General features: G+C 26.8%; 1 protein-coding gene across 6 annotated transcripts in view; it reads right to left on the bottom strand.

Moving 5' to 3' along the window:
* The window catches only part of LOC136987867 (complexin-like), a 226,363-nt gene that overhangs the window by 23,946 nt on the left and 177,087 nt on the right, over window positions 1-25,330 (bottom strand). The window contains exon 1 of one of the 6 annotated variants that reach the window (XM_067285622.1): window positions 14,676-14,818. The exons of 4 other annotated variants lie outside the window; for them this stretch is intronic. In XM_067285622.1, coding sequence (XP_067141723.1) covers window positions 14,676-14,688 — 13 coding nt within the window. In that variant the 5' untranslated portion in view covers window positions 14,689-14,818. Of the gene's footprint in view, window positions 1-13,656; window positions 13,774-14,675; window positions 14,819-25,330 lie in introns of those variants that run through there. One more of the 6 variants, XM_067285621.1, reaches the window with a different exon arrangement.

Genomic DNA, 25,330 nt, shown 5'->3' with positions numbered 1-25,330 from the left:
CAAAGACGACTGCCTATGTTCATACAACACTTTAATTTGTTTTTTACGTAAAAAATAAAAGAATTAATATAATAAAATATTTATTTTTATACTTTAAAATATCTAAAATAATTTACAATAGATTTTAATAATAAATACTTCAAATATATATTTAAAAAAAAAAAATTTTTTAAATACCTCACTGCATTTATTTCAAAATATTTTATTCTAAAAGTTCTTAAACATTTAATAAATATATATAAAATCGCGAGTTTATTTTCAAATTTCACAGTTTTCTTCAAATAAAATCGCCGTATTTAAAAATAAATAATTATAGAGATTTAACTAAAAAAAATTCTTTAAAATATATTTAAATTATTTTTAATTTTTCAAAATGAATATTTCGTATAGAAATCTTTTTAAAAAAATCTGAAAAATGTATTGACGTGGAGTAACAAATTGATAGTGTTTATAAATACGTCAGTCGAAGCGATTTAGATAAGAGATGAGCAGATAAGGACAACATCAACTATATAACTATAAAGAGGACCAATTTCCTGAGACTAGTGAGGAAACAAAATGAGACATTAACGTTTTCCAAGTAATCAATATCCTGTCCTTTTGTATCTTCAACACCTGTTGAGTACACCTTTCACTCCTTATATAAACCAATCATTTTTCATCTGAATTTTTCGCATTTTCCTCCTTACGTTACCTTTTATTTAATAATAATAATAACAGTTTATTTAATTTTATACTAATATAATCACCTATCTAACGCGTAATTACACCTACAGTAAAAACCTGTCCAAAACGGAAAAATGCCTAAACGGAAAAAAATCATTCGGAACGGAGAGATTTTTCTGTTTTAAAAAACCTGTTCGAGACGGAAAATCGCTAAACCAGGAAAAAATACGTACTTTGAGATTCCGGTTTATACAGGTTTCATAAGTTTTAATAACTGTAGTTTTATAAGTATTGCATGATACTTTTCAATATTTATTACTGGTACTGTATCCTTTTATACACCTGTTCAACGACTGTTTTCTGCATGAGTATTCAATAATTGTTTACTAGACTACGTAATTATTGAACACTATACCAACACAATATGTGAAAAACAATCATTGTTCAATTAGTGTTTCTGCATCAATCAGAATAGAATATAGAGAAATATTGTATAATAATGCATCATAATTGTTCAGTAGATGTTTAATAATATTTCTATTCGATAAACTGCTTGATAATTGTTTATTAGTCAAACAACGAAATAACTGAATGTAATATATTAATGTTTAAAACATTAAAATTAATAAACTTTGGTTAATTACTTGGCCATCCCCACAAAAAAAATATGAAAAATGCAAAATTGTACGTTACAACTATACACTGGTCGTTGTTCAGAGGTTATTTTGTATGCATTTCAAAGAGAAACGTTCCTGAAAAATTGCCGCCATTTACAGGTAGGGGTTGTTAGAAAATGACCATTATTAAAGGTTCGTCTGTATTTTATATATTAAAGTCTTAAATGAAATTCATGCATATTTTAGCTTAAAAATATTTCTGAAATGTAGATTTCCACATTAATTGTAGAAAATCACATTTTCTAGAACGAACCGTGAAAATTCTCACTTAACACTCACTTAACATTATAAGCAAACATTAAACAACTATTCAGTAAAAGATCATTATTATGAATATCAATTAAGGAATTTAATATTTAATGAACATTCTCAAGATGTGTCAATGTTCTTCGTAAAATCCCAATGCCATGCCATATTCTTTGTTCTCTATATTAAATTAATATTATGAAAATTAATACCTGAAAAGTCTTCTTGAATACTAAAAGTTATGTTTGGTTTGTTTATATTTTCTAAATATGAATAAATCTACTTGTTGAAGCAACTGTTCAATGCAACAAGACACTCACTCAATATCCTTTCTGAAATACTATACTTAGAACAGTGTTAAATTATTCATTTATTAAGTAAATTAACGTTTTAAGAGGCTTAATTAATGAAGAAACTATCTTTTCTCTTAATTTAATACTGTTAACAAGGATATTCATTCAATATTTACAAAACGGCGTGAAGTTATTCAAAGTTTAAACGAATCTCTTCATGATTTTTTCAATGATCCGAATTGAAAGACAATTCAATTAATGGTTACTATACATTTTAAATGAGTTTATATTATGGTTGCGATTCTTGGGCGCAATGCTCGTTTACGGTTCTATAATAGTTGCCAACCATTGTGCCCAAAAAATTTTGCAATTCTTTGGGCACAATGGCTGTTTATAGTGCCTAAATGGTTGCAATTCTTTGGAAAAACACATTCTATGCTGCCAGAATTGTTGCAATTATTTGGGCACAAATGCTTGTTTTATGGAGACAGAATTGGTACATTTCTTTGGCCTTTAGGTTTATTCGTACACGGCAACGCGACACATGAATGATCTGCTGAAGGAAGATGCCTGTCGGGTGGACTTTTATGGGAAACTAACCCATATTAAGGATTTAGTAACGTGAAGAAAACCCGGAAAAATCCACGTGGCCAGCTCGTTGGCAGGAAAAAACCCACGACCAACTGACAAAGTCTTATCTTTTAAATAAAAAAATTATTTTCAACACTGTTTTCAACTTTGTCTATCTTTTCCGCTGTATATTTTAAAAATATTCAAACTATAATAATGTATTTGATGTTATTTTTATATAAAAAACGGCAACAAAAACTAATTTTTCATATTATAGAATTTAATAGAAAACCTTATGCCACTGTACAATTTCCACAAGAGCCATTTTGAAAAGATGGCAGCCGCTACAGTGCATAACATACCATTTTGATTAACAAAATTACACTTTATTATCAAAATAAAATACGCATTCAAATAATCTCGAATAATTTATTATTAATTCTGAATTTTGTACTTTGGTACAGCAGCGCCAAATTTCGCCCTAGCGGCTGAATTTCGAAGTAAATTTTTTTTTTCAAAATTCGAAACAACACACTCAGGGCAGCACGTGTACCAAATTTGGTTAAGATTTGCCCAATAGTTCTATCTACAGAGAGTTATGAACACCTATACTTCAATTATAATTAAAAATAAAAATCAGATGTAAAAAGTTTAAGTTTAAAAATATTTTTAAAAAAATTATTAAAAAATAATTTAAAATATTGGTTAATTAAATATATTTTGACGAAGTACAACGAATAAGTAAATAAAAATTTCAATTAATTAGTATTAAAGATTTACAGAAAATTATTTTTTTCTTTATTAAATAAAAATTCAAAATAAATATTTTCAAATAAAATATAAAAATTAATTAATTTAAATTTAAAATATTTTAAAAATATGATTAATAAAGTTATAAACTGTTTATAAATATTTTATAATAAAATTAATTAAAACACTATGCTTTTAATCTATAAAATACTCTCAATTTTTGCTGTTTTTCTACATCATAAAATGAATAGAAATTAATTAGTTTATATCATTAAAGTTAATTAATTAATTAAAATATTCTCTTAACACTCAAAATAAAAGTAAAATACATAAAAATTTTTAAAGTTTATTGTATAATATTACCGCAATTTTTTCTATTTTTATATGTTATAAGATAGATAAAAATCCATCAACGAGTTGCGTAACTTTCCCAGCAAAAAAAATTTAAATTTGTGATGGCGCCATCTGTTATCAGATTTTATTTAAAAATTTTCTTACATTTTTAATTATTATAAAATGGCAAAAAAGCTTAATTTCGAGGGTAGAGATAAGTTTTATGAAAATTGTATATGCTAATAACGAGTAAAATCTTCATTGAGACCGACCCCACTCGCGATACGACACGTCACCCGTTCTATCTCCTCACCCCTTTGACCTTTAACCACCAAAATTTAATAGTATTAATGCCCCTAATGCCTAAATCTCCCTGCAAAATTTCAGATATTTTCGACAAGAAGCACAGGAGTAATTAAGCTTCAAAATGAGTGAACAAAATCGTGTCAAACCCCCCAAATTGTTTTCTATTTCTCGACGTTTCACGGTCTCCGAGTCCAAAACTGTAAAAATTAAATATTATTTAAATAATACACACAAACAAATATATATTACTGTAGTAAACTGTCCATCTTCCTGGAAACATATTTAACAATAGTTAAACCATAGAAACATGTATGCATTGATATATTATGACATTCCTCTTTCAGAGAAATCAGTGTCAGTACGTAAGAAAGAAAGATGATTGAAGAGGGATGCTTTGACACGAAGATTTATTAAAGCATTGATCATCAAGGTGAAGGAAAAAAGAAATAACCTGCATTAGATGTAGAACTTGAAGATGTAGATGAAACTCCATTTGTTATTTGAGTTTTAAGAGTATCGAGTCCTTTACCAATCTCCCCATTCTTCAGTATATAAAAGTAAAAGTGCATCACCTTTGTTACTCTACTTCTTCACCCCCCTGCACTTAATAGTGTCATCACGATGCTCAAAGGTGATGGCAATATATTTATTGCCGGATTTCCGATCGTTACCATCCGGAAGTTAGAGGAGATGGCCTTCTAAGAGATGGACTCTAATCCTTCTCTATAGCTGTAAAACTTTCCTTTGATAGATAAAGATTAAAGTAAGTTTGTCGCTTGATAGTGATTTGACTACGTTTTATGTCCGCTTAAGCTTAAAATTATACGGTCTTTTTTTGATAAAAACAACTTTAAAATTTTGATTTATCTTAATTCTTTTCTTCGGGAGATGAGGAGAAAGGAAGACTGAAGGGAGGATGCAGGAAATCGAATTAATTAAACTGTTATGGGGGATAATGATGTTTTCAATTGCAAAATATGAGATTAAGAGAATAGATTTTGTTAGACAAGAAAGGGGATTTATAGCATTTTTTGACTAAATTATAATTTAAATAAAATTATCATAAATCTTCATCCGCATCACTGATGTATGATGATGCAAACTCTTAAATATCTCCAGGAAATAGAATTAATTAAACTGGTAAGGGTTGTTTTCAATTGCAAAATATGAGATTAAGAAAATCTGTGAGAAAAAGTAGATATTTTATAGTATTTTTAACTAAATTATAATATAATTTAATTAAAATAATCACAAATCATCATCCGCATCACGCAAGTAAGAGAATGAAATTCAAGATGTAAGAAGCTGTTAAAGATGCTTTCGATTGCAAAATATGACAATAGACTTTGTTAGAAAAGATACAGATTTATATTATTTTGGTTAAATTCTATCATAATTTAATTAAATGTATCACAAATCTTCATCCGCATCACGCAACTCGGTAACACGAGAAGCTCACCCGATCTGACAGAATTTTAGAAATTTGAAAGAAACAAAAGCACCCCATTTTCCTTTATTATAAGAGAAAGGAAAGTAAAGATTTAAAGAAGCAAAATATAAGATAAAGTATTTCAAAACAGCATCAGAAAAATTGACTTAACTAAGGTAAAAGAGGTACAACAAAGAAGCGGTATCTTGTTATAGAATATGAGATTAAGTTATATAATTGAAGAGAAATTATAAAAGAATTGAATCTGACACAACAAAGGAGAGAAAAATAAAATAATAATTTACTAATGGGATAATTTAGAACACGTTAATTACGATTATTTAAATTATAAAATTTACTTTAATGAAGCTAAGTTATCTCTTTAATGTATTTAAAACTATTTTCTTTGATAGAGCTTTAAGTAAGAGAAAATTCGGATCTTCAAAGCTTCTAACAGAAGAATTAGCATTTAACTTCTTCCTTTGATTGTTTATCAAGTTACTGTTTGTCTGTATGTCGAGAATTTTCCTCGTTAAATGTCCGCATCCAATAGTACAATTCATCATTTTATCTTCCCAGCTGTTATATATAACAGAGGAAAAGTATGGCGATCGGTCAAAAAATCTTAGAGGGGTCATGACCCCCTCAAATATTTTTACATTTTCGGTCTCAGGAGACCTTGAAACATCGAGAAATGCAAAAAAAATTGAAAGTTTTTTTTGTATGTATGGGTGTTTGCATGTGGGGGGCACGATTTTGTTCATCCGCTTTGAAGCTTAATAACTTGTATGTCTTTTGTTGAAAATTTCTCAAAATTTACAGACAGGTTTGTGTATTAGGGATATTTATGCTGTTAAAATTTCGTGGTTAAAGGTCAAAGGGGTGGGGAAATACAGCGGGATCACTTGTCATACCTCGAGTAGTGTCAGACTTAGTGAACTCGTTATTATCATTTACAATTTTTCATAAAATTCATCTCTACCCTCAAAATTAAGCTTTCTTTTTTAAATTTTATTTTATAATATATTATTGTAAAAAATTTAAAATAAAATCTACATCAGATGGCGCCATACACAATTTTAAAACTTTTGCCTGGAAAGTTACGCAACTCGTTGCTGGACTTTTATCGCTTTTTTATCGTTACCATTATGTAAATTTTGAATTTTTTAGTGTATTTTTATGCCTTTTAAATTCGTTTTCTCGGTGAATATGCGCTTTAAACTTTAAAAAATTCGTGTATAATCTGGCGGGATTTGCGATAAAATTATGCCGTGATATCTTCTCAGTTAGAATTAATTTTAAAATGTATTTACGTCTACAAACATTGATTGAACACTGTAATTATATTAATTGAATGGTTGCAAACTTTTATGAATTGCTCTTAGCTAAATTTACTTTCCCACTGAATGCATTTCAGCTAACGAAATCCTCCAACGATTTATGATTTTAAATATATTCCACTGTATATATTTATGCTAATTTTCGTAATATTCTATTGAATATAAATGAGATAATGAGTAAACAACCTTTGTTTCTCAATAACTAATGAAAATTTCTAATTTAAAATCAAATAAATATTAAAATATGTATAATTTTATGGCATCGGGCGCGATAATTGTCTCGTCGTTTCACGCTGTTATTACTAATAAATTTTTTTAGTAAATTGTTTAAAATTATGCAAATTTTAAGGCATTATAATTATAAGTTAAAGTTAATTCGTATAACGTTTTAATTTAATTAATATATAGTTTAAAAAACCGTGTATAACGCGCATCGCGGCGTGAGAACGTATCGTTAGCTTCTAAATAATGCTTATTCGCTTACAATTTCGATAAGAATTATATTTAATTTTCTTAAAAACTAATTAAGTTTATTATTTTTTTATAATAAACTTAGTTAGTTTTTAGTTAGAACATTAAATACGAGAACATCGAGTTTGCGACTGTTGCGACAGTCGCAGCGAGTTTGCGACTGTTGTCGCAACTCGTTACAAACCGACGAAAATAACATTAAAAGATATAAACATTTTGGTGTTTTATTCCTATTAAAACACTAAAAAAATTATATATATATATATATATTTTAAATACACAATTTAAATTTTAATTTAATTATAATTCAAAAGCGACACGACTTGACAAAGCTCCAAAAAAAGCTCTCCCGCTACGTAAATATGCATAAATGTTTTTGTAAATCACTAAAAAACACTTCTCCAATTAATTTTAATGCATATTTTTACTCAAAATACCACCAAAAATTGATTACTTTTCAGATTAATTCAGACATCAACATAGAAAACATCGCATTTACCTCTTCAGCGGTAGATTTTTTTTTATTTAATATTTTATTACGAGCGAATGCAGATGAAACACAATAGAGATGTTCAATCTGCAACTGTAGAATACAGCGTTATTGAGTTATTCAAGAAGGCCGTGCACAAAATCGAATTTTGTATCCAGTAGCCACGCATTGCAATATTCGAATTACACGAACAATATGTGTATTTGATTAAAAAAAATAGTAGGGAAAAAATGAATTTTTCTTTATTTTCTTCCTGTTTTTTATTATTATTATTTTTTATGCTTTTTTACCATGTTCGGAAACGTATAAATATACAATAAACTGTATACTTGAAGTACAGTACTGTACATACGTAACATGTTTACCACTAACTTCGTATATATAAGGAAGAGAATTGAGTTTTATTTATATTCGGTTTTACGTAATATTTTTTTCGTAAATTTAAATATTCTTTTGGAAAATAATTTAATGATAAATATTAAATTCAGTTGTTTACTTTAATAGTTTGCTTTATTTTAAAAAAATGGTCGTAGTTTCGAACGTTTTCTGCTCGGCCAGCTCGAAAGTTTAAAGGAAGTTCGAGTTCTGAATGTTAATGTTCACTTGTTGGGCTTCTAAACTGAATATTTTTTAAGCAACGTTCATTCGTCAAACGTTAAACCGAGGTTTTAAATAGCATTAAGCGTTAAACTGAGCTTCTGAACAGTCATAAAGCTGCATACTAAGCTTCAAAGTTTAATGCTGAGCTTCTGAACAGTCATAAAGCTGCAAACTGAGCTTCAAAGTTTAATGCTGAGCTTCTGAACAGTCATAAAGCTGCAAACTGAGCTTCAAAGTTTAATGCTGAGCTTCTGAACAGTCATAAAGCTGCAAACTGAGCTTCAAAGTTTAATGCTGAGCTTCTAAACAGTCATAAAGCTGCAACACTGCTTGTATGCTTTAAAGTTCTCATCATGAGATCAAAATGTTCAATATAAACGCCTCAAAGATGCTTTCAGATATTTTATTTAGATCTTATTGCTCAGAATCATGATGCTGCTATGATGTTTCTAAGTGAACTTTAAAGCTTCACTTAGAAAATGCTCAAAGTGAAGATATTCAATATAAACAGCTTTAAGATTGCATTTTTACGGTGTTGAACACTTCAAAACTTTACATTTTAAAGCGCTCAGCACCTCAAAGTCAACGTAACATGCTTAGAGTTAAAGCTTTAAAGTTCTTTTCAGGCTGTTCAGCACTTTAAAAATGAAGTTTTAGTGTTCAACATCACGTAAATTCAGCCATTAATACGTAAAGACAGAGACTTTTTAAGAAATTTCAATGTTGTTATAGCTTTCAAAATATACTTAAGAGATACGCGATATGTCATTGATGGAATAAATCAATAAATAAATAGATTTTTTCTCGTAATATTTTTTTATAAGTTGGGGAAAAAAGTATAGAATTTAAGCTTAAATTTAATTTTAAAAAATTCCAAAGATTCTACTTATAATCATCCTCCTTAAAGTTATACTTCGTTACTTCATTACTCGTATATCGTGTTACTCGTATATCGCTATTTTTAAACTTATTATAAAACAATTTTTACTCAGATTACTCAGATAAAGGGAAAAATTTACGTTTAAATACAATTAATATAAATATAAATTTAATATTTTAATCATCATCATCATCATCATCATCTTCGTAAAACTTGCTACTCTAACATTCATTCTGTGTTAATTGAAACTTAAGTGAATTTAACAAATAAGAATCGACAATAAACTTAGACGTTTTACATATTTATATGATAATAATGATGATTATCAAATTAACTTAATACTTTTATCATCATCATCATCATTATCGTGACGTACGAAACGATTAAAACATTCAGCTTTAGCGTTAATTTTAATGTCTTAAACTGAAAATTAACAAATAAATTTAATGTTTTAATCATCATCCTCGTTATCGTCATCATCATCATCGTTGTCGTCATGCAAATAAGTAAAACATTCGCGTTTAATGTCAATTCTGACACATTAAATGGAAACTTTAAACAAAGGGGACGATTTAACATTTTAAAACCTACAAAATAAGTATAAAAGACATTAATTGACGATGCAAGAAAAACCTTTAGCGATTTGTTTACACCGGAGCAAAATTGTTAAAGAATAAGGGAAGATAATTAACCTAAGCAAAGCTAATTCCGTCTCATGTCCACAAACCCAAGGGATGCAAGAATTGATTCTGTATAGAGACTACACTCAATCATTAACTGCTATCTACAGCAACTAACATGATTAAATATACCAAGATAATTAAAAGATTTCCATTTATTTACAAAATATATTATAAAAAAATATTAAAAACATGATAATTACGCAAAAATGAGGGAGATTTTTTTTACTAATTAAACGCTATTATTTCACTTGCCATCATGTCCACGGATCTTGCAACTCAAATTTCATCCACTTCTAATTAAGTTAGAAACTCTGAAACGTATCCGAGCCCGATGAAGATGCATTTTAATGATGTTTTGAGGGGTGGCCCACTCCACTATCGTCTCCACCCCGAAAAATGATAAAAGTAACCGAGTGTAAAACTTAATCACGGTGTATAGTGATATAGAGGAGTGGGAAACACGGTGAGGCATTATTTAAAGAAACTTCTCAATAAAGATTAAATTTATTCATTAAATACATCGTCTTCTCCAGCATCATTATCGTGATTTTGATCATCATTAGCTGAAAGCCACCTGAAAGAATCCTTATAAATTTACATTATAAATGCCAGCTGAAATAATTACAGTGATGATGATGATGATGATGACGACGATAGAGGTTCATTCAACCGAGTTCTATTTGAATTTACTTAGCCACTCAGCTTACTGATAGATGTTAAATTTAATCATTAAATTATCATCAACATCATCATCATTTGAATATATAAAAATAACATTTAAACACCGCACTGTCTGTAATTACTCTATTGTTGCAATTTTCATTTCTTAACTTTTTGTTTCCTTCCCCACTATCCCCCACCCCGAAGACGTAAAAAGTGACCAATAAAAGCGGTTCTTTTAGATACGTTTAAGTTATTTTAACCAATAGATAAAGCGAGAACGTAATTACAAGTCGACTGAGTTTTTCTGTAGTGGGGTTGACAAAGATAAGTTTAAGCAAAGATCAACATCTCAGAATAAATGGAGGAGGTACACACAGTGTGGTTTATCTCAAGCGTAACCGATACAACTTTCTGACATTAATTCTGAAACGACGCCTGATGGATTGCTAAAGGTCGAACACTCGTTCGGCTCTTCCCCCCTCTCCCCTTTGTGGCATTTAAGCAAGAGTAGAAATCTCCTTCCCTTATCTCCACCCCTCTCTATTTGTTAATTAAGCTAAAATTTGGTGTGTAGTAAACCAAGTGGTTCTGCGGTTTTAATTTTTTCTCCGGTGTAAAAATGTCTGCTGAATTAATGGAAGAGATGATAGGGTTGAAAGAAATTTAGATGATGTAATTAATGAGTAGGAGACCAGACTTAAATTCGAGATTTTAATTGATGATGTTTCATCGTAAATACTTGAAAATGAATTGTGAATTGTGGTGATGATGATGATGATGATGATTCATTTAACATCATCATCACTGTTTCCACATTATTCCGTACCATTCGAAATTCAAATTGCTAATAATGATGATGATTTAGCTGGCTCGAGTTTAATAAGCTATAAACTTATCATCTTTGCCATCATCGTTGTAATTTTTAACGTCGTCATTAGCTGAAAGTCAGATGAACGAATCCTTATAAACTTAAATCATAAATAGGCTGAGTAATGAGTTGAGCATTAGAGTGATGATGATGATGATGATGATGATGATGATGATGATAATTTACTCAATACATTTTATTTAGATAAACTCAGCCAGTCAGCTTACTGGTAAAGGTTAGATTTAACCACTAAATTGTCATCGTCGTCATTTTTATCGTCATCATCATCATTTAAATAAACAAAACAGCGTTTAAACCCTACAAAAAGATATTTAAAGTGAAATTCTGCAATTATTCTGCTGCTGTAATTTCCAATTCACGTCTAACTTAACATTTTGTCTCCATTTTTTTACATCCCTCCTCTCTTAAGAATTTTAATGTGTAAGAAAAATCTTTTCGAAAATATAATTAAAATATCTTCGCACTAAAAAATAAAAACGAAAGATAATTATAATAATAATTATTATTATTATATATATTTTTTTCGAACAACGGGATATTTTAATTTGTAAACATTTTCATCATCTATCCTAATCCTCTTTCCAAGGAGTGATGCTGAGATGCTACTTCTCAACATAAACACACATCTTAATTGAATATTTTGTGTAACTTTAAAGGTTTGCGATTTCATAATGAGATTAAATGTGAGATATTTGCTTAAATGAATTTAATTTAATAATACACATTTAATATATATACGTGTGTATATATATATATATATATATATATATATATATAAATTGAAGGAGTTATCAGTTTGGTGGAGAAATTTATGATGACAAATTACAATAATTCGATAAGTTTTCACGAACTGCTAAGCAAATAATTTATTTTAATCATTTTATTTTTCATAAATAAGAGTTTCCAGTAATTAATAATATATATATAAATCTTTAATTAAAATTCATATTTCTTAAGTGAAATCGTCCGTATAATAGGTTTATTTCCGTTGAAGATAATTGTAAATGAACTTATTTTACACGTCTCGTAATGTTAAGATGTATTAAATATATATTTTTACGGGTAAAAATATAATTTTAATAAAATAAATACATAAAATTGAGTGAATATCGTCAAACGAATGAGGTAAATCGATTAAATCCTAACACTGCTCTTACTTATCCCATGCATGCCAAGGATGCTATCTAGAAAGAGATGCTGCAAATATCTCAAATAATAATATGTATTTATACATTAATAAGTAGTAAAATGCTTGCATACATCTTTCATTGAATAAAAATATTATAATTGCATGCAATTATATAAAAAATCATGCTTTCATACTCATATTTTCAGATATATGAGGCATCTTACCAAATAGGCATCTGTATCTTATTTTATGTAAATTATTATGCATATTACGTTTGTATGCATAAAATATATATATTATTTCATAATTCTAACGATTTACATAAGAATTCCTGTATTAAATTATACTTTACACAAATGATTTTATTAAAACTACTTAAGATAATGAGAAAGAACAAGGTTAAAGGAAGAACAGATACACATTTTCAAAAGGAACGTGTGGAGATTTCTTTGCATCTTCCACAAAACTTAAAGAAATTCTTAAATATTAAAGATTATACAACTAAATACACTTAAATATTTATAAATTTAAGCATTATATACAGAATTTTCAAGAATATTTTAAAGATTTAACACAGAATTTCCACAGAGGGAAAGCATTACGTATGATGAGTTATTGAGATAAATGAGCATCAACAGTTGAAATGAGAATTAATCTTCCAATCTCCAATCGTTAGATAATCTTTGCTTAATTATATCTTATCAAAGAGATTAAGATTTGATCCATTAAGACACGGAAAACAAGGATAACAGAAATGATAATGGGATAAATTATATAAGGTTGAATTGAATCATTTCAATCAACATAACAGATTTAGTTAAACAGAATTAATATATTTCAACGAAGATAAATCAGTAAATACATTTAAAAATCCTTTTCTTCCTTCATAAAATATATTTACTTAAACATAATCAAGTCAGAAACAGGAAAGAATTTTAAATTAGAATTAAGATCCGTCCTTGTTTCTATAAATATAATCAAGGACAGATGTTAATTAAAATTAATTTTCGTCCTTAATTACATTTATATATTTTAAATTGAACCCACTTAACAGATCTATTAACAGTTTAAATAATATAATTTTCTTCGTAATTAACTTAAATTTATTTTGCAAACAAAGATATTTTTAATCGAAATTAACTTAATTAAACATGATTTATCTTCATAAAAACAAAATTAAGTTATTAATGTTTACATTATTTTATAAATATGATATTTATATGTTTAAAATTTTTATTAACCTTTATTTATTTTCATTTTCTGATACCGTCTTCAAGCATTGCCTGGAGTCAGACAAACAGACGTTCGCTGCGAGGTAGGATACACATGCTTAGGTTTACCGTTAGATTTATGAAATTAAAGCCTTCAGAAGCGTTAGGAAGTTAGTTTTTATTTATTAATTAGTTTATTAAATGTATAAATTTTATAAAAATTCGACAAAATTACAGCTAATTGCTCCTACAATTTTCTCGATAATTTGAGCTGGTATTACTCTTTAATTATGATTTAAGGGGATAAAAACAATAAAATGCAATTAGCAGAATGAAGAAATTGTCATTTTTCTAACGAAATTTATCATTATAATAAATATTTCGAGCGAAAGAATTTGATTTAAATCTTTTATACGAACACAATACAAAAGAAAAAGAGATCAATACAATAAATCTAACGACATTTCATTCAAATTCTATCTCGAAAATTCAGGAAAAGGGCAGAAAAATAAATAGATAAAACGATTTCTGGGTAGAAAAATATCCTATTTTATAAAATTAATCTTTCTATAATATATATATAAATGCGTTAAAACCTAGTAAACTTTCAATTTTACGAGACGACTTTTTAATTTATTTTAATACTAGAAACGTCGAATAGATATATTTAAGACAAATTTATAACGTAAACTTAATTATTTTCTAATTATTAAATTAATTAATTAGAATTTAAACGTAATTTCCCCCACTCTTCCGCATCCCTTCCAGAGAGAGATGCTTAAAAGTTTAACTGCTCCACGCAAGATAAAATAGTAAAATAATTGATTTTCTTAATAAAAAAAATGCGGAAAATAAACCCGAATTTTTCACATAAATTTCGAAATATTCGGTAATAAAAATAAAATAAAATAAAATCCTACAAATTAGTAATGAGATTAAACGGAAGCTTACGACTTTTATATAATTAATTTTACTAGGATATATAAAGAATTATCTTAAAAAGTTAGAAAAGTAATTGTTAGATATAACGTGGATTAAATACTTCCTACCTAACAGGTCCATCGCCGCCCTCTCCCTCTTCTTTTCTAACTTTCTCCTTCGTCTAACATGATCGTTAGAAGGAGAAGATGGATTTACAGGCGCCGGACTTCCAGTCGCCTATCCTTACATTCCTCTTCATGATTAGTTCAAACCCATAGCGTTTGCGCCGTATGGGAAAAGGAATTCTGGGTAGCTGAAAGGGCTAATTTTAATAAGGATAATTGTCTTTTAAAATTTATTGTCATTACAAGCCTCAAAACGAAGATGATTCTGCGTAGTTGCGCTTAAATCTTATCTTCAGCTTTAACGATCTTCGATATATTAATTTTAAATGAATAAATAAATAAATAAGTTTCTTAAAATACTATTTTCTACATTTTTAAATAATTATATTATAAATTAAATTAAATTTAAGCGTAGAATAACGTAAAAAAGCGTCACTTCATTTCGATTTTTACGCGTGTTTAAATCATTGGTAGCGTTATAAAAGGGTTTAGTAACGATTATAATACTAAATTATCTACATTATTTTACTTTAATTGTAATTTATTTTTAATAAACGTATTAATTATAAGTGTGTTTTTATATATAAGTTTACTCTTATATTAAACTTTTAAGCAATTTATTAAGCTTATACATAGAAAAAAATCCCAGTTAAAAATAAAAAATTAAATATTTATTTTAAAATTTTACTGTATTTGTGCAATTTAAGCTTTAAATTAACAGAAATTATAATAAAAAAATATAAATTCCTGCACCACCATCTTCCAATTACCCAAGCGCTTGTTTTTCTACTAAATACTGCTATTTTTAAAAAAATATTTTAAAATAAAAATATTAAAATGTACGTTTTAAAATATATTATACGTAAAATACGACGTTAATTTCTTCAAATTTTAATATAAAATAATTAAATTTGAGATTCTACACACGCATTGACATAATCCACACGCGTTAATTAGGCTTGTTTTAATAAAAGAAATATAAGGAAAAAAATGGAATAAAATACATTTAAATACACAAGACTTTATATAAATATATTTAAACACATCTTCTACGGATATTAAATCAAATTTAGAAGTAACTTTTAAGTTCTTTCTCGTGTTTATTTCTCTCTCCAATGCACGATTTTCTCGTAACATGAAACTCCCATTGTGGAATATCTAGAAGCTTTCTTGACAAATTTTATTTAAATAATACTTAAAATATATACTTTCTTATATTTATAACATTTTAATATTTCTTACATTTATATTTCTATAATTTTTTATGCGCTAGATCAACTAGAACATCAATGATGCTGGAGGATAAGTGTGCTGCAGGAAGCTAAATATAATTGATAAGTAAAAAAGAAAAAAAAATGGAGGAAGTTTGTCTATAACATAATCTCTCTAAAGGCTCATTCACTATCTATTTGTCTTTACTCCTTTTGGGAAAAAGGATAAATCCCTTGCTCTGGAACTTCATAGAACTTCGTACTTGACAACAGATGTTCTGATTTTCTACTCTACTCCCTCAATGACTCATTACGTTATATTAGTATTCGTGGAGAGCGAAATATATATATTTAAAAAAAAAATTAATTTTGGAAATTCAAAAAGAAGTTTTCGTATCAAATTCTATAGAGTTTGTCAATACATTTCTTTGAATTTTATAAGCGAAATTCAAGATGGTAATTCGTGAAGAATGGGTGCGTATTAAGGATTTTTATATATTATTCATGTCTCATTTTAAATATTAAGTAGTAAAAATTTTATAAAAATTTTCTTTGCCTGAAAAATTTACAAGAAAATTACAAGAAAATTACAAAATCTAGAAGGAAAATTACAAGAAAATTACAAAATCTAGAAGGAAAATTACAAGAAAATTACAAAATCTAGAAGGAAAATTACAAGAAAATTACAAAATCTAGAAGGAAAATTACAAGAAAATTACAAAATCTAGAAGGAAAATTACAAGAAAATTACAAAATCTAGAAGGAAAATTACAAGAAAATTACAAAATCTAGAAGGAAAATTACAAGAAAATTACAAAATCTAGAAGGAAAATTACAAGAAAATTACAAAATCTAGAAGGAAAATTACAAGAAAATTACAAAATCTAGAAGGAAAATTACAAGAAAATTACAAAATCTAGAAGGAAAATTACAAGAAAATTACAAAATCTAGAAGGAAAATTACAAGAAAATTACAAAATCTAGAAGGAAAATTACAAGAAAATTACAAAATCTAGAAGGAAAATTACAAGAAAATTACAAAATCTAGAAGGAAAATTACAAGAAAATTACAAAATCTAGAAGGAAAATCTAGAAGGAAAATTACAAAATCTAGAAGGAAAATTACAAGAAAATTACAAAATCTAGAAGGAAAATTACAAGAAAATTACAAAATCTAGAAGGAAAATTACAAGAAAATTACAAAATCTAGAAGGAAAATTACAAGAAAATTACAAAATCTAGAAGGAAAATTACAAGAAAATTACAAAATCTAGAAGGAAAATTACAAGAAAATTACAAAATCTAGAAGGAAAATTACAAGAAAATTACAAAATCTAGAAGGAAAATTACAAGAAAATTACAAAATCTAGAAGGAAAATTACAAGAAAATTACAAAATCTAGAAGGAAAATTACAAGAAAATTACAAAATCTAGAAGGAAAATTACAAGAAAATTACAAAATCTAGAAGGAAAATTACAAGAAAATTACAAAATCTAGAAGGAAAATTACAAGAAAATTACAAAATCTAGAAGGAAAATTACAAGAAAATTACAAAATCTAGAAGGAAAATTACAAGAAAATTACAAAATCTAGAAGGAAAATTACAAGAAAATTACAAAATCTAGAAGGAAAATTACAAGAAAATTACAAAATCTAGAAGGAAAATTACAAGAAAATTACAAAATCTAGAAGGAAAATTACAAGAAAATTACAAAATCTAGAAGGAAAATTACAAGAAAATTACAAAATCTAGAAGGAAAATTACAAGAAAATTACAAAATCTAGAAGGAAAATTACAAGAAAATTACAAAATCTAGAAGGAAAATTACAAGAAAATTACAAAATCTAGAAGGAAAATTACAAGAAAATTACAAAATCTAGAAGGAAAATTACAAGAAAATTACAAAATCTAGAAGGAAAATTACAAGAAAATTACAAAATCTAGAAGGAAAATTACAAGAAAATTACAAAATCTAGAAGGAAAATTACAAGAAAATTACAAAATCTAGAAGGAAAATTACAAGAAAATTACAAAATCTAGAAGGAAAATTACAAGAAAATTACAAAATCTAGAAGGAAAATTACAAGAAAATTACAAAATCTAGAAGGAAAATTACAAGAAAATTACAAAATCTAGAAGGAAAATTACAAGAAAATTACAAAATCTAGAAGGAAAATTACAAGAAAATTACAAAATCTAGAAGGAAAATTACAAGAAAATTACAAAATCTAGAAGGAAAATTACAAGAAAATTACAAAATCTAGAAGGAAAATTACAAGAAAATTACAAAATCTAGAAGGAAAATTACAAGAAAATTACAAAATCTAGAAGGAAAATTACAAGAAAATTACAAAATCTAGAAGGAAAATTACAAGAAAATTACAAAATCTAGAAGGAAAATTACAAGAAAATTACAAAATCTAGAAGGAAAATTACAAGAAAATTACAAAATCTAGAAGGAAAATTACAAGAAAATTACAAAATCTAGAAGGAAAATTACAAGAAAATTACAAAATCTAGAAGGAAAATTACAAGAAAATTACAAAATCTAGAAGGAAAATTACAAGAAAATTACAAAATCTAGAAGGAAAATCTAGAAGGAAAATTACAAAATCTAGAAGGAAAATTACAAGAAAATTACAAAATCTAGAAGGAAAATTACAAGAAAATTACAAAATCTAGAAGGAAAATTACAAGAAAATTACAAAATCTAGAAGGAAAATTACAAGAAAATTACAAAATCTAGAAGGAAAATTACAAGAAAATTACAAAATCTAGAAGGAAAATTACAAGAAAATTACAAAATCTAGAAGGAAAATTACAAGAAAATTACAAAATCTAGAAGGAAAATTACAAGAAAATTACAAAATCTAGAAGGAAAATCTAGAAGGAAAATTACAAAATCTAGAAGGAAAATTACAAGAAAATTACAAAATCTAGAAGGAAAATTACAAGAAAATTACAAAATCTAGAAGGAAAATTACAAGAAAATTACAAAATCTAGAAGGAAAATTACAAGAAAATTACAAAATCTAGAAGGAAAATTACAAGAAAATTACAAAATCTAGAAGGAAAATTACAAGAAAATTACAAAATCTAGAAGGAAAATTACAAGAAAATTACAAAATCTAGAAGGAAAATTACAAGAAAATTACAAAATCTAGAAGGAAAATTACAAGAAAATTACAAAATCTAGAAGGAAAATTACAAGAAAATTACAAAATCTAGAAGGAAAATTACAAGAAAATTACAAAATCTAGAAGGAAAATTACAAGAAAATTACAAAATCTAGAAGGAAAATTACAAGAAAATTACAAAATCTAGAAGGAAAATTACAAGAAAATTACAAAATCTAGAAGGAAAATTACAAGAAAATTACAAAATCTAGAAGGAAAATTACAAGAAAATTACAAAATCTAGAAGGAAAATTACAAGAAAATTACAAAATCTAGAAGGAAAATTACAAGAAAATTACAAAATCTAGAAGGAAAATTACAAGAAAATTACAAAATCTAGAAGGAAAATTACAAGAAAATTACAAAATCTAGAAGGAAAATTACAAGAAAATTACAAAATCTAGAAGGAAAATTACAAGAAAATTACAAAATCTAGAAGGAAAATTACAAGAAAATTACAAAATCTAGAAGGAAAATTACAAGAAAATTACAAAATCTAGAAGGAAAATTACAAGAAAATTACAAAATCTAGAAGGAAAATTACAAGAAAATTACAAAATCTAGAAGGAAAATTACAAGAAAATTACAAAATCTAGAAGGAAAATTACAAGAAAATTACAAAATCTAGAAGGAAAATTACAAGAAAATTACAAAATCTAGAAGGAAAATTACAAGAAAATTACAAAATCTAGAAGGAAAATTACAAGAAAATTACAAAATCTAGAAGGAAAATTACAAGAAAATTACAAAATCTAGAAGGAAAATTACAAGAAAATTACAAAATCTAGAAGGAAAATTACAAGAAAATTACAAAATCTAGAAGGAAAATTACAAGAAAATTACAAAATCTAGAAGGAAAATTACAAGAAAATTACAAAATCTAGAAGGAAAATTACAAGAAAATTACAAAATCTAGAAGGAAAATTACAAGAAAATTACAAAATCTAGAAGGAAAATTACAAGAAAATTACAAAATCTAGAAGGAAAATTACAAAAAAATTACAAAATCTAGAAGGAAAATTACAAGGAAATTACAAAAATACAGGAAAAATTACAGAAATTACAAAAAAATAAATTTTTTTTTGCTTAAAAAATTTACAAGAAAAATTACAAGTGAATTACAAAAATTACACTAAAAATAAAATTTTCTTTACTTAAAAACGTATACAAAGACTAAAGAAAAATTACAAAATTAACAAGAATCATAAGAAAATTCACTTCGATAGTAAACAAAATTTAGAAGAGAAATAATTTAACAAAAAATTAAATAAGAAGACAAAAACAAAGTCATAAAGAAAATAAGAGAAGATAATTAAAAAAATTTCTTTCGTAGTTTAATTATTTTAATTTTTATTAATGTTGATTATTTATAAAGTAACATATAATTTTCTTTACTTTTCAACTGATTTCATCCCTTTCTTTTAAAGAATTTCTGAAGACTTTTTCACTTAATAAATTTCACGAAGACAACCAGAAATTAATTTCTTTTGAATTTTCTATGAAAATTTTCGAGAAATTATTCTAGAAATATTTCAAATTAATTTAATTTTAATTGATTCATATATAATTTTTAAAAGAAAAAAAAATATTTAAATATATTTAATATTTTATATAATATTTTAAAAACGTAATAAGTAAAATAATACATAATTATAAATAATTAAAATTGAAAAAATATGTAACTCATTGAGTTAATTATTTATTTTACATTTAAAAAAATGGAGAAATAATTGTAAAAAATAGTAAAAAATTATAAATTCGTTTTTAATTATTTAAATTACAAAAATAATTAAAAATTGAAACCATCAAGTGGATGAAAACAGAGGTTTTTAGGTGGAAATTTAGTAGGAAATTCAGTAAAATTATTAAATGTTTACTTTTAAAAAAATAATAAATATATTAACGTTAAACGTAAAAAAATGATAAATTAAGAAACGTTTTAACTATTTTTAATTCTATTTTACTTATTTATAGAATTGTATTTCTTCCCTCCTCGCTAGAAGATCGATAACAACCTTTAATGAAGTACATAATACATCTGGTTAAAGTAATTGTTTAAATAAGAAATTTCTGAAGGTAAGAAAAGAAGAAAATTGTGGAGAGAAATAAGAAAGAAATGAATAAAAAGGAAAAAAATCAATTCTTCCACAATTGTTTGTTCAATTTATAAAAGTTCTTCCAATTATACGCATCATAAATATTGACATGAGATGACAATTGTTTCGAGTCAACATTGATTCTTTTCATTTGTGAATCACGAATGATGCTGAAATCTTTAAACCAAATTAATTATTTTGCTTAATTGCGTTTAGTTAATTGTGATTTTTCGAGAAAAAATATTCCAAAATTCTTTAGAAATTCTTTTTCCCCCCTCCCTGTTAATAATGACAGTAGAACACTTAAAGAGTAGTGTGATTTCGGTAAGTAACAACTGAAAAAATCAGCGAAAATAACATGAATAAACCGTAAATAATTACGGTTTTTAAGGGTATTTTCAGGGTATAAACCGTAAATAATTACGGTTTTAATGGTATTTTCAGGGTATAAACCGTAAACAATTACGGTTTTTTCAGGGTATTTTCGCTGACTTTTTTTGCGTTTTGCTGATTAATCTGAAGGAATAATTGTTTACTTCTCGGCCAATGACATTTCGTAAATTATATTGCAAAGTTTTAAGCATTTATATTGAAATTTTAATTAAATTTCGGAGTTATATACTTTGACACGTTGCCACTTTGTTAACGTTAAATTCACTTTAAGACGGACGAATTGTGGAAGTCAGTTGCTGAAAGCTTAATGTTATTTTCCGTTTAAGGTGTTCTAAAGTGCGTGTGTGACACATTTCGAGTGGAAATTTTAGCAATATTCTCTTTATTCGGAGCTACTTTCAAACAGCGAGGTCAATTGCCAGAGTGTTCAACGTTTTTCTCTGGTGTTATCTTGATTCAAGAAGTTCACCAATTGAAGAAGTGAGGTTTCCGAGTAGCTTTCTTTATGGCTACTTTTCTTTGTGTGTGTGTTTTGTTCGTTCAACTAAGCCCAATTGATGAGGTCACAACTTTAGATGACATTCTGCTCCCGACTTTGTGTTATTCTTCACACGTTGCAACATTCGAAGGAGCCCTGTTTATATAAGGGCGTGTGTGATTTCGAGTGAATATGGAAGAATATAACGAAACTGTGTTATCTCAGCGTGAATTTTCACGCGAGGATAGTATTTGTAGATAAATTTCTGGAGGATTTTTTAATAAGTTCCACTGCGAAAGCAAGAAAAGGGATAATGGAAAACACACTACAGTACACTACATAAGGTAATTTCAAAATTTAGCAAAGGTTGCAATGCAATAGATTTCTTTAAGATGCAACAACTGTTGCAGTATAAAGGATAATTGTAGGATATAGCTTAACACTCTCTTAACTAACTTTTTGTCCTTATATTACAATACGAATCTATAAGCACTAAGCTTAAGAAAATTAATTATTTTACTTTGCAACAAAAGAAAACTTTACTCACAAGCCAACGATCTAACAAAGGATTTTACACATAAATGAAATAATTACAACGTAAGAAATTCACATTGTCAAGAATCTCTTAGAAAATAACAAGGATTTCCTGATATTTTATTTAAAATATTCCATTGTTAAACAATATTGCTGTAAAATTTTCATTTTACATGATAAATTACTTAATGTTTCTGGAGAAATTCAATTATAAAATCACTTACTTAATGTTTTCATTAACAAAATGATTCTGAAGGATAATTTTGTTAAAGATTCTTTCGTAATTTATTTACTGTTTACGTTGTTAAATACTTAATTAAAAAATATTATTTAATATTGTTAATTGTATACAAACTTTACCGCTTGATATTTGACTTAAAATACGTAAAATTAATATAAAAACTGTATAATTATTTAAAAAATTTTGAAGATTTTAATTAAAAATTGAATTTATTACAGTAAAACTTGTCTAAAACGGAACCCGAGTAAAATGGAACCCTGCCTAAACGGGAAAAATACTTCGGAACACAGCGATTCCGGTTTACGCAGGTTTTACTGTAATTTGTAATGGAAAATTAAATATATTTCCGTGAAAATTTACTTGTTTTCATTAGTATATAGGATTTAAAATTGTTTGATGAGGTGAAAAGTTACATTTTTATCATCGTCATCATCATCATCAGCTGGCATCTCTTCATACATTGAAAACTGATGAATGCGTGAAGAGATGCGGTAAACATGTTAGAGTAGAAGTGAATTTATTTCAATTTAGAGTTGAGAATTATTAATGATCGAAGCGGAAAATACTATCTGAAAGTGCAATGGAGGGACCAAAATTCCAAATTCGATTGAAAAGCTAACGTATTTTCTGTCGCTGACGATTGCATGGGAGTAAGAAGAAGATCTTGGAAAATTGAAGTTCTTTTCTACTAAAGGAATCTTCTTCCACATCATCGATTTTTTGCATCAAAGAGGGTATAAAGATACGAAACTCTCTTGATGTTTAGATGCCAAATATACCCCTCCCCACTACACGATATTAACTCGCTTCTTCTTAAATTATATAATCTAGTGCAGTAAAACCCGTGTAAGCCGGAATTGTGAGGTGGAGAATATTTTCTCCGATTTAGCAGGGGTTTCTTTTCATTTTTAACGGAATGTAGCTCCGTTTCAAGCAATTATTCCGCTTATGAAGGTTTCCCCTTTATTCTGGTTCCATTTTGGACAAGTTTTACTGAAAAACAAAGCATCCTAACTGAAAAACAAGGCTTCTCAACAGGAAAACAAAGCTTCCTTACAGGGAAAACGTAGTAAAATCGAGCTTAAAACGTTAATAAATCAAACAATTTAATTTTTTAATCTTTAAATTACCTATTTCGAAAGGTTATTTAAAGTTTAAAATATGAATTAACCCACGTAATAAGTTCATTATAAACAAGGTAAAATCCCATCATTTGAATATTTTACATTCAAGTGGGGAGGATTACGTGGATACAAAGCCGATTATCTTTGATAAAAATTGAATCGAGTGGCAAAACAATTGATTTTTTTTCCATTGGAAAAAACGTTGTTTTATATTAATATATAACCAAATAAGGAGATAAAATAATACATTTTGTTTTTTTCGAGCTAAGAACTTAATCATCCTCTCCGCATCTCGGATGCTGGAGGATGAAAATTAATGCTTAGTAAATGGATTTTTGCCTCCATCAAAACAAACATATTTTCATTATATTTAAATTAGTTTAAAGCCTTGTAGGATTTAAAACGAACAATTTAAGATGTTATTTTTTTATTATCAAGTATCATCCATCCTCATTGGCGTTTTATTCGACAGTATTTGATGAAAATAAATGTCTAGCAATTGCTTTTACTATTGTTGAATGGATCAACTTTCGTCAGCGTGTATTACGTTCAGTTTATCTTTTGTTGATCCTGACAGATTTGTTTCTGTTGCCAAATGCACCACTTGGATTTCTTTTGTTGTCCCTGTGGAATACATCTACTAAACCTTTTCTTATTACTTAACCATATGAACTTTTATATATCTATATTTATATATGAATGAAAATCGTTTAAGAAGGTTGATGTGATCAGCCATACAGTAAATGCCATTTCCGTCTAAAATACCTATTAAATCTTTATATTTCTTCTTGTTTAGATAAAGGAAGAGATAAACGTAAGTAAATTTATATGAAAGTTTAACAATATTTGTCTTTCGTCGTATAAAAGCGCTTAATCTGAAAGATGGAAAATCAACCTATAGTTCGCGGATACACTCGTACGTTGAAATTCGTATGTTCATTTGTTTCTGTTGCCAAATATACCTCTTAGATTTTTTTCCTGTGGAATACATCAACTAACACGTTTGTTTATTACTAAACTATTTGAAATTTTATGCATCTATAATTATATATAAATTAAAGCCGTTTAAACCTTCTTAAAAAAGGTTGATAAAATAGCCATATAGTAAATGCCATTTATGTCTAAAATACGCATTAATTCTTCATATTTCTGACTTTTTAATATAAAAAAGGATATAAACGTAATTAAATTTGTATAAATATATAATTATGTTTAATAGTCTTCGAATAAATCTGCTTAATTTTACAGAAGACCAAGCAATCTGTCGATCGCGAGCGTATTTAAGATAAAGGTTGAAAAATTTCGAAAATTTTATCTAAATATGGATGGATTTTATACGAATAGTTTATGAATCTTTTATCAAATATAATAGATAAATGGACAAATGCCCGATAAAAGCTTAC

This window comes from Centruroides vittatus, unplaced genomic scaffold, assembly GCF_030686945.1.
Source record: "Centruroides vittatus isolate TY-2023 unplaced genomic scaffold, ASM3068694v2 scaffold_2802, whole genome shotgun sequence".
Lineage (NCBI taxonomy): Eukaryota > Metazoa > Arthropoda > Arachnida > Scorpiones > Buthidae > Centruroides > Centruroides vittatus.
Note: the sequence above shows the minus strand (reverse complement) of the source record. Positions and strands in the feature narration are given on the sequence as shown.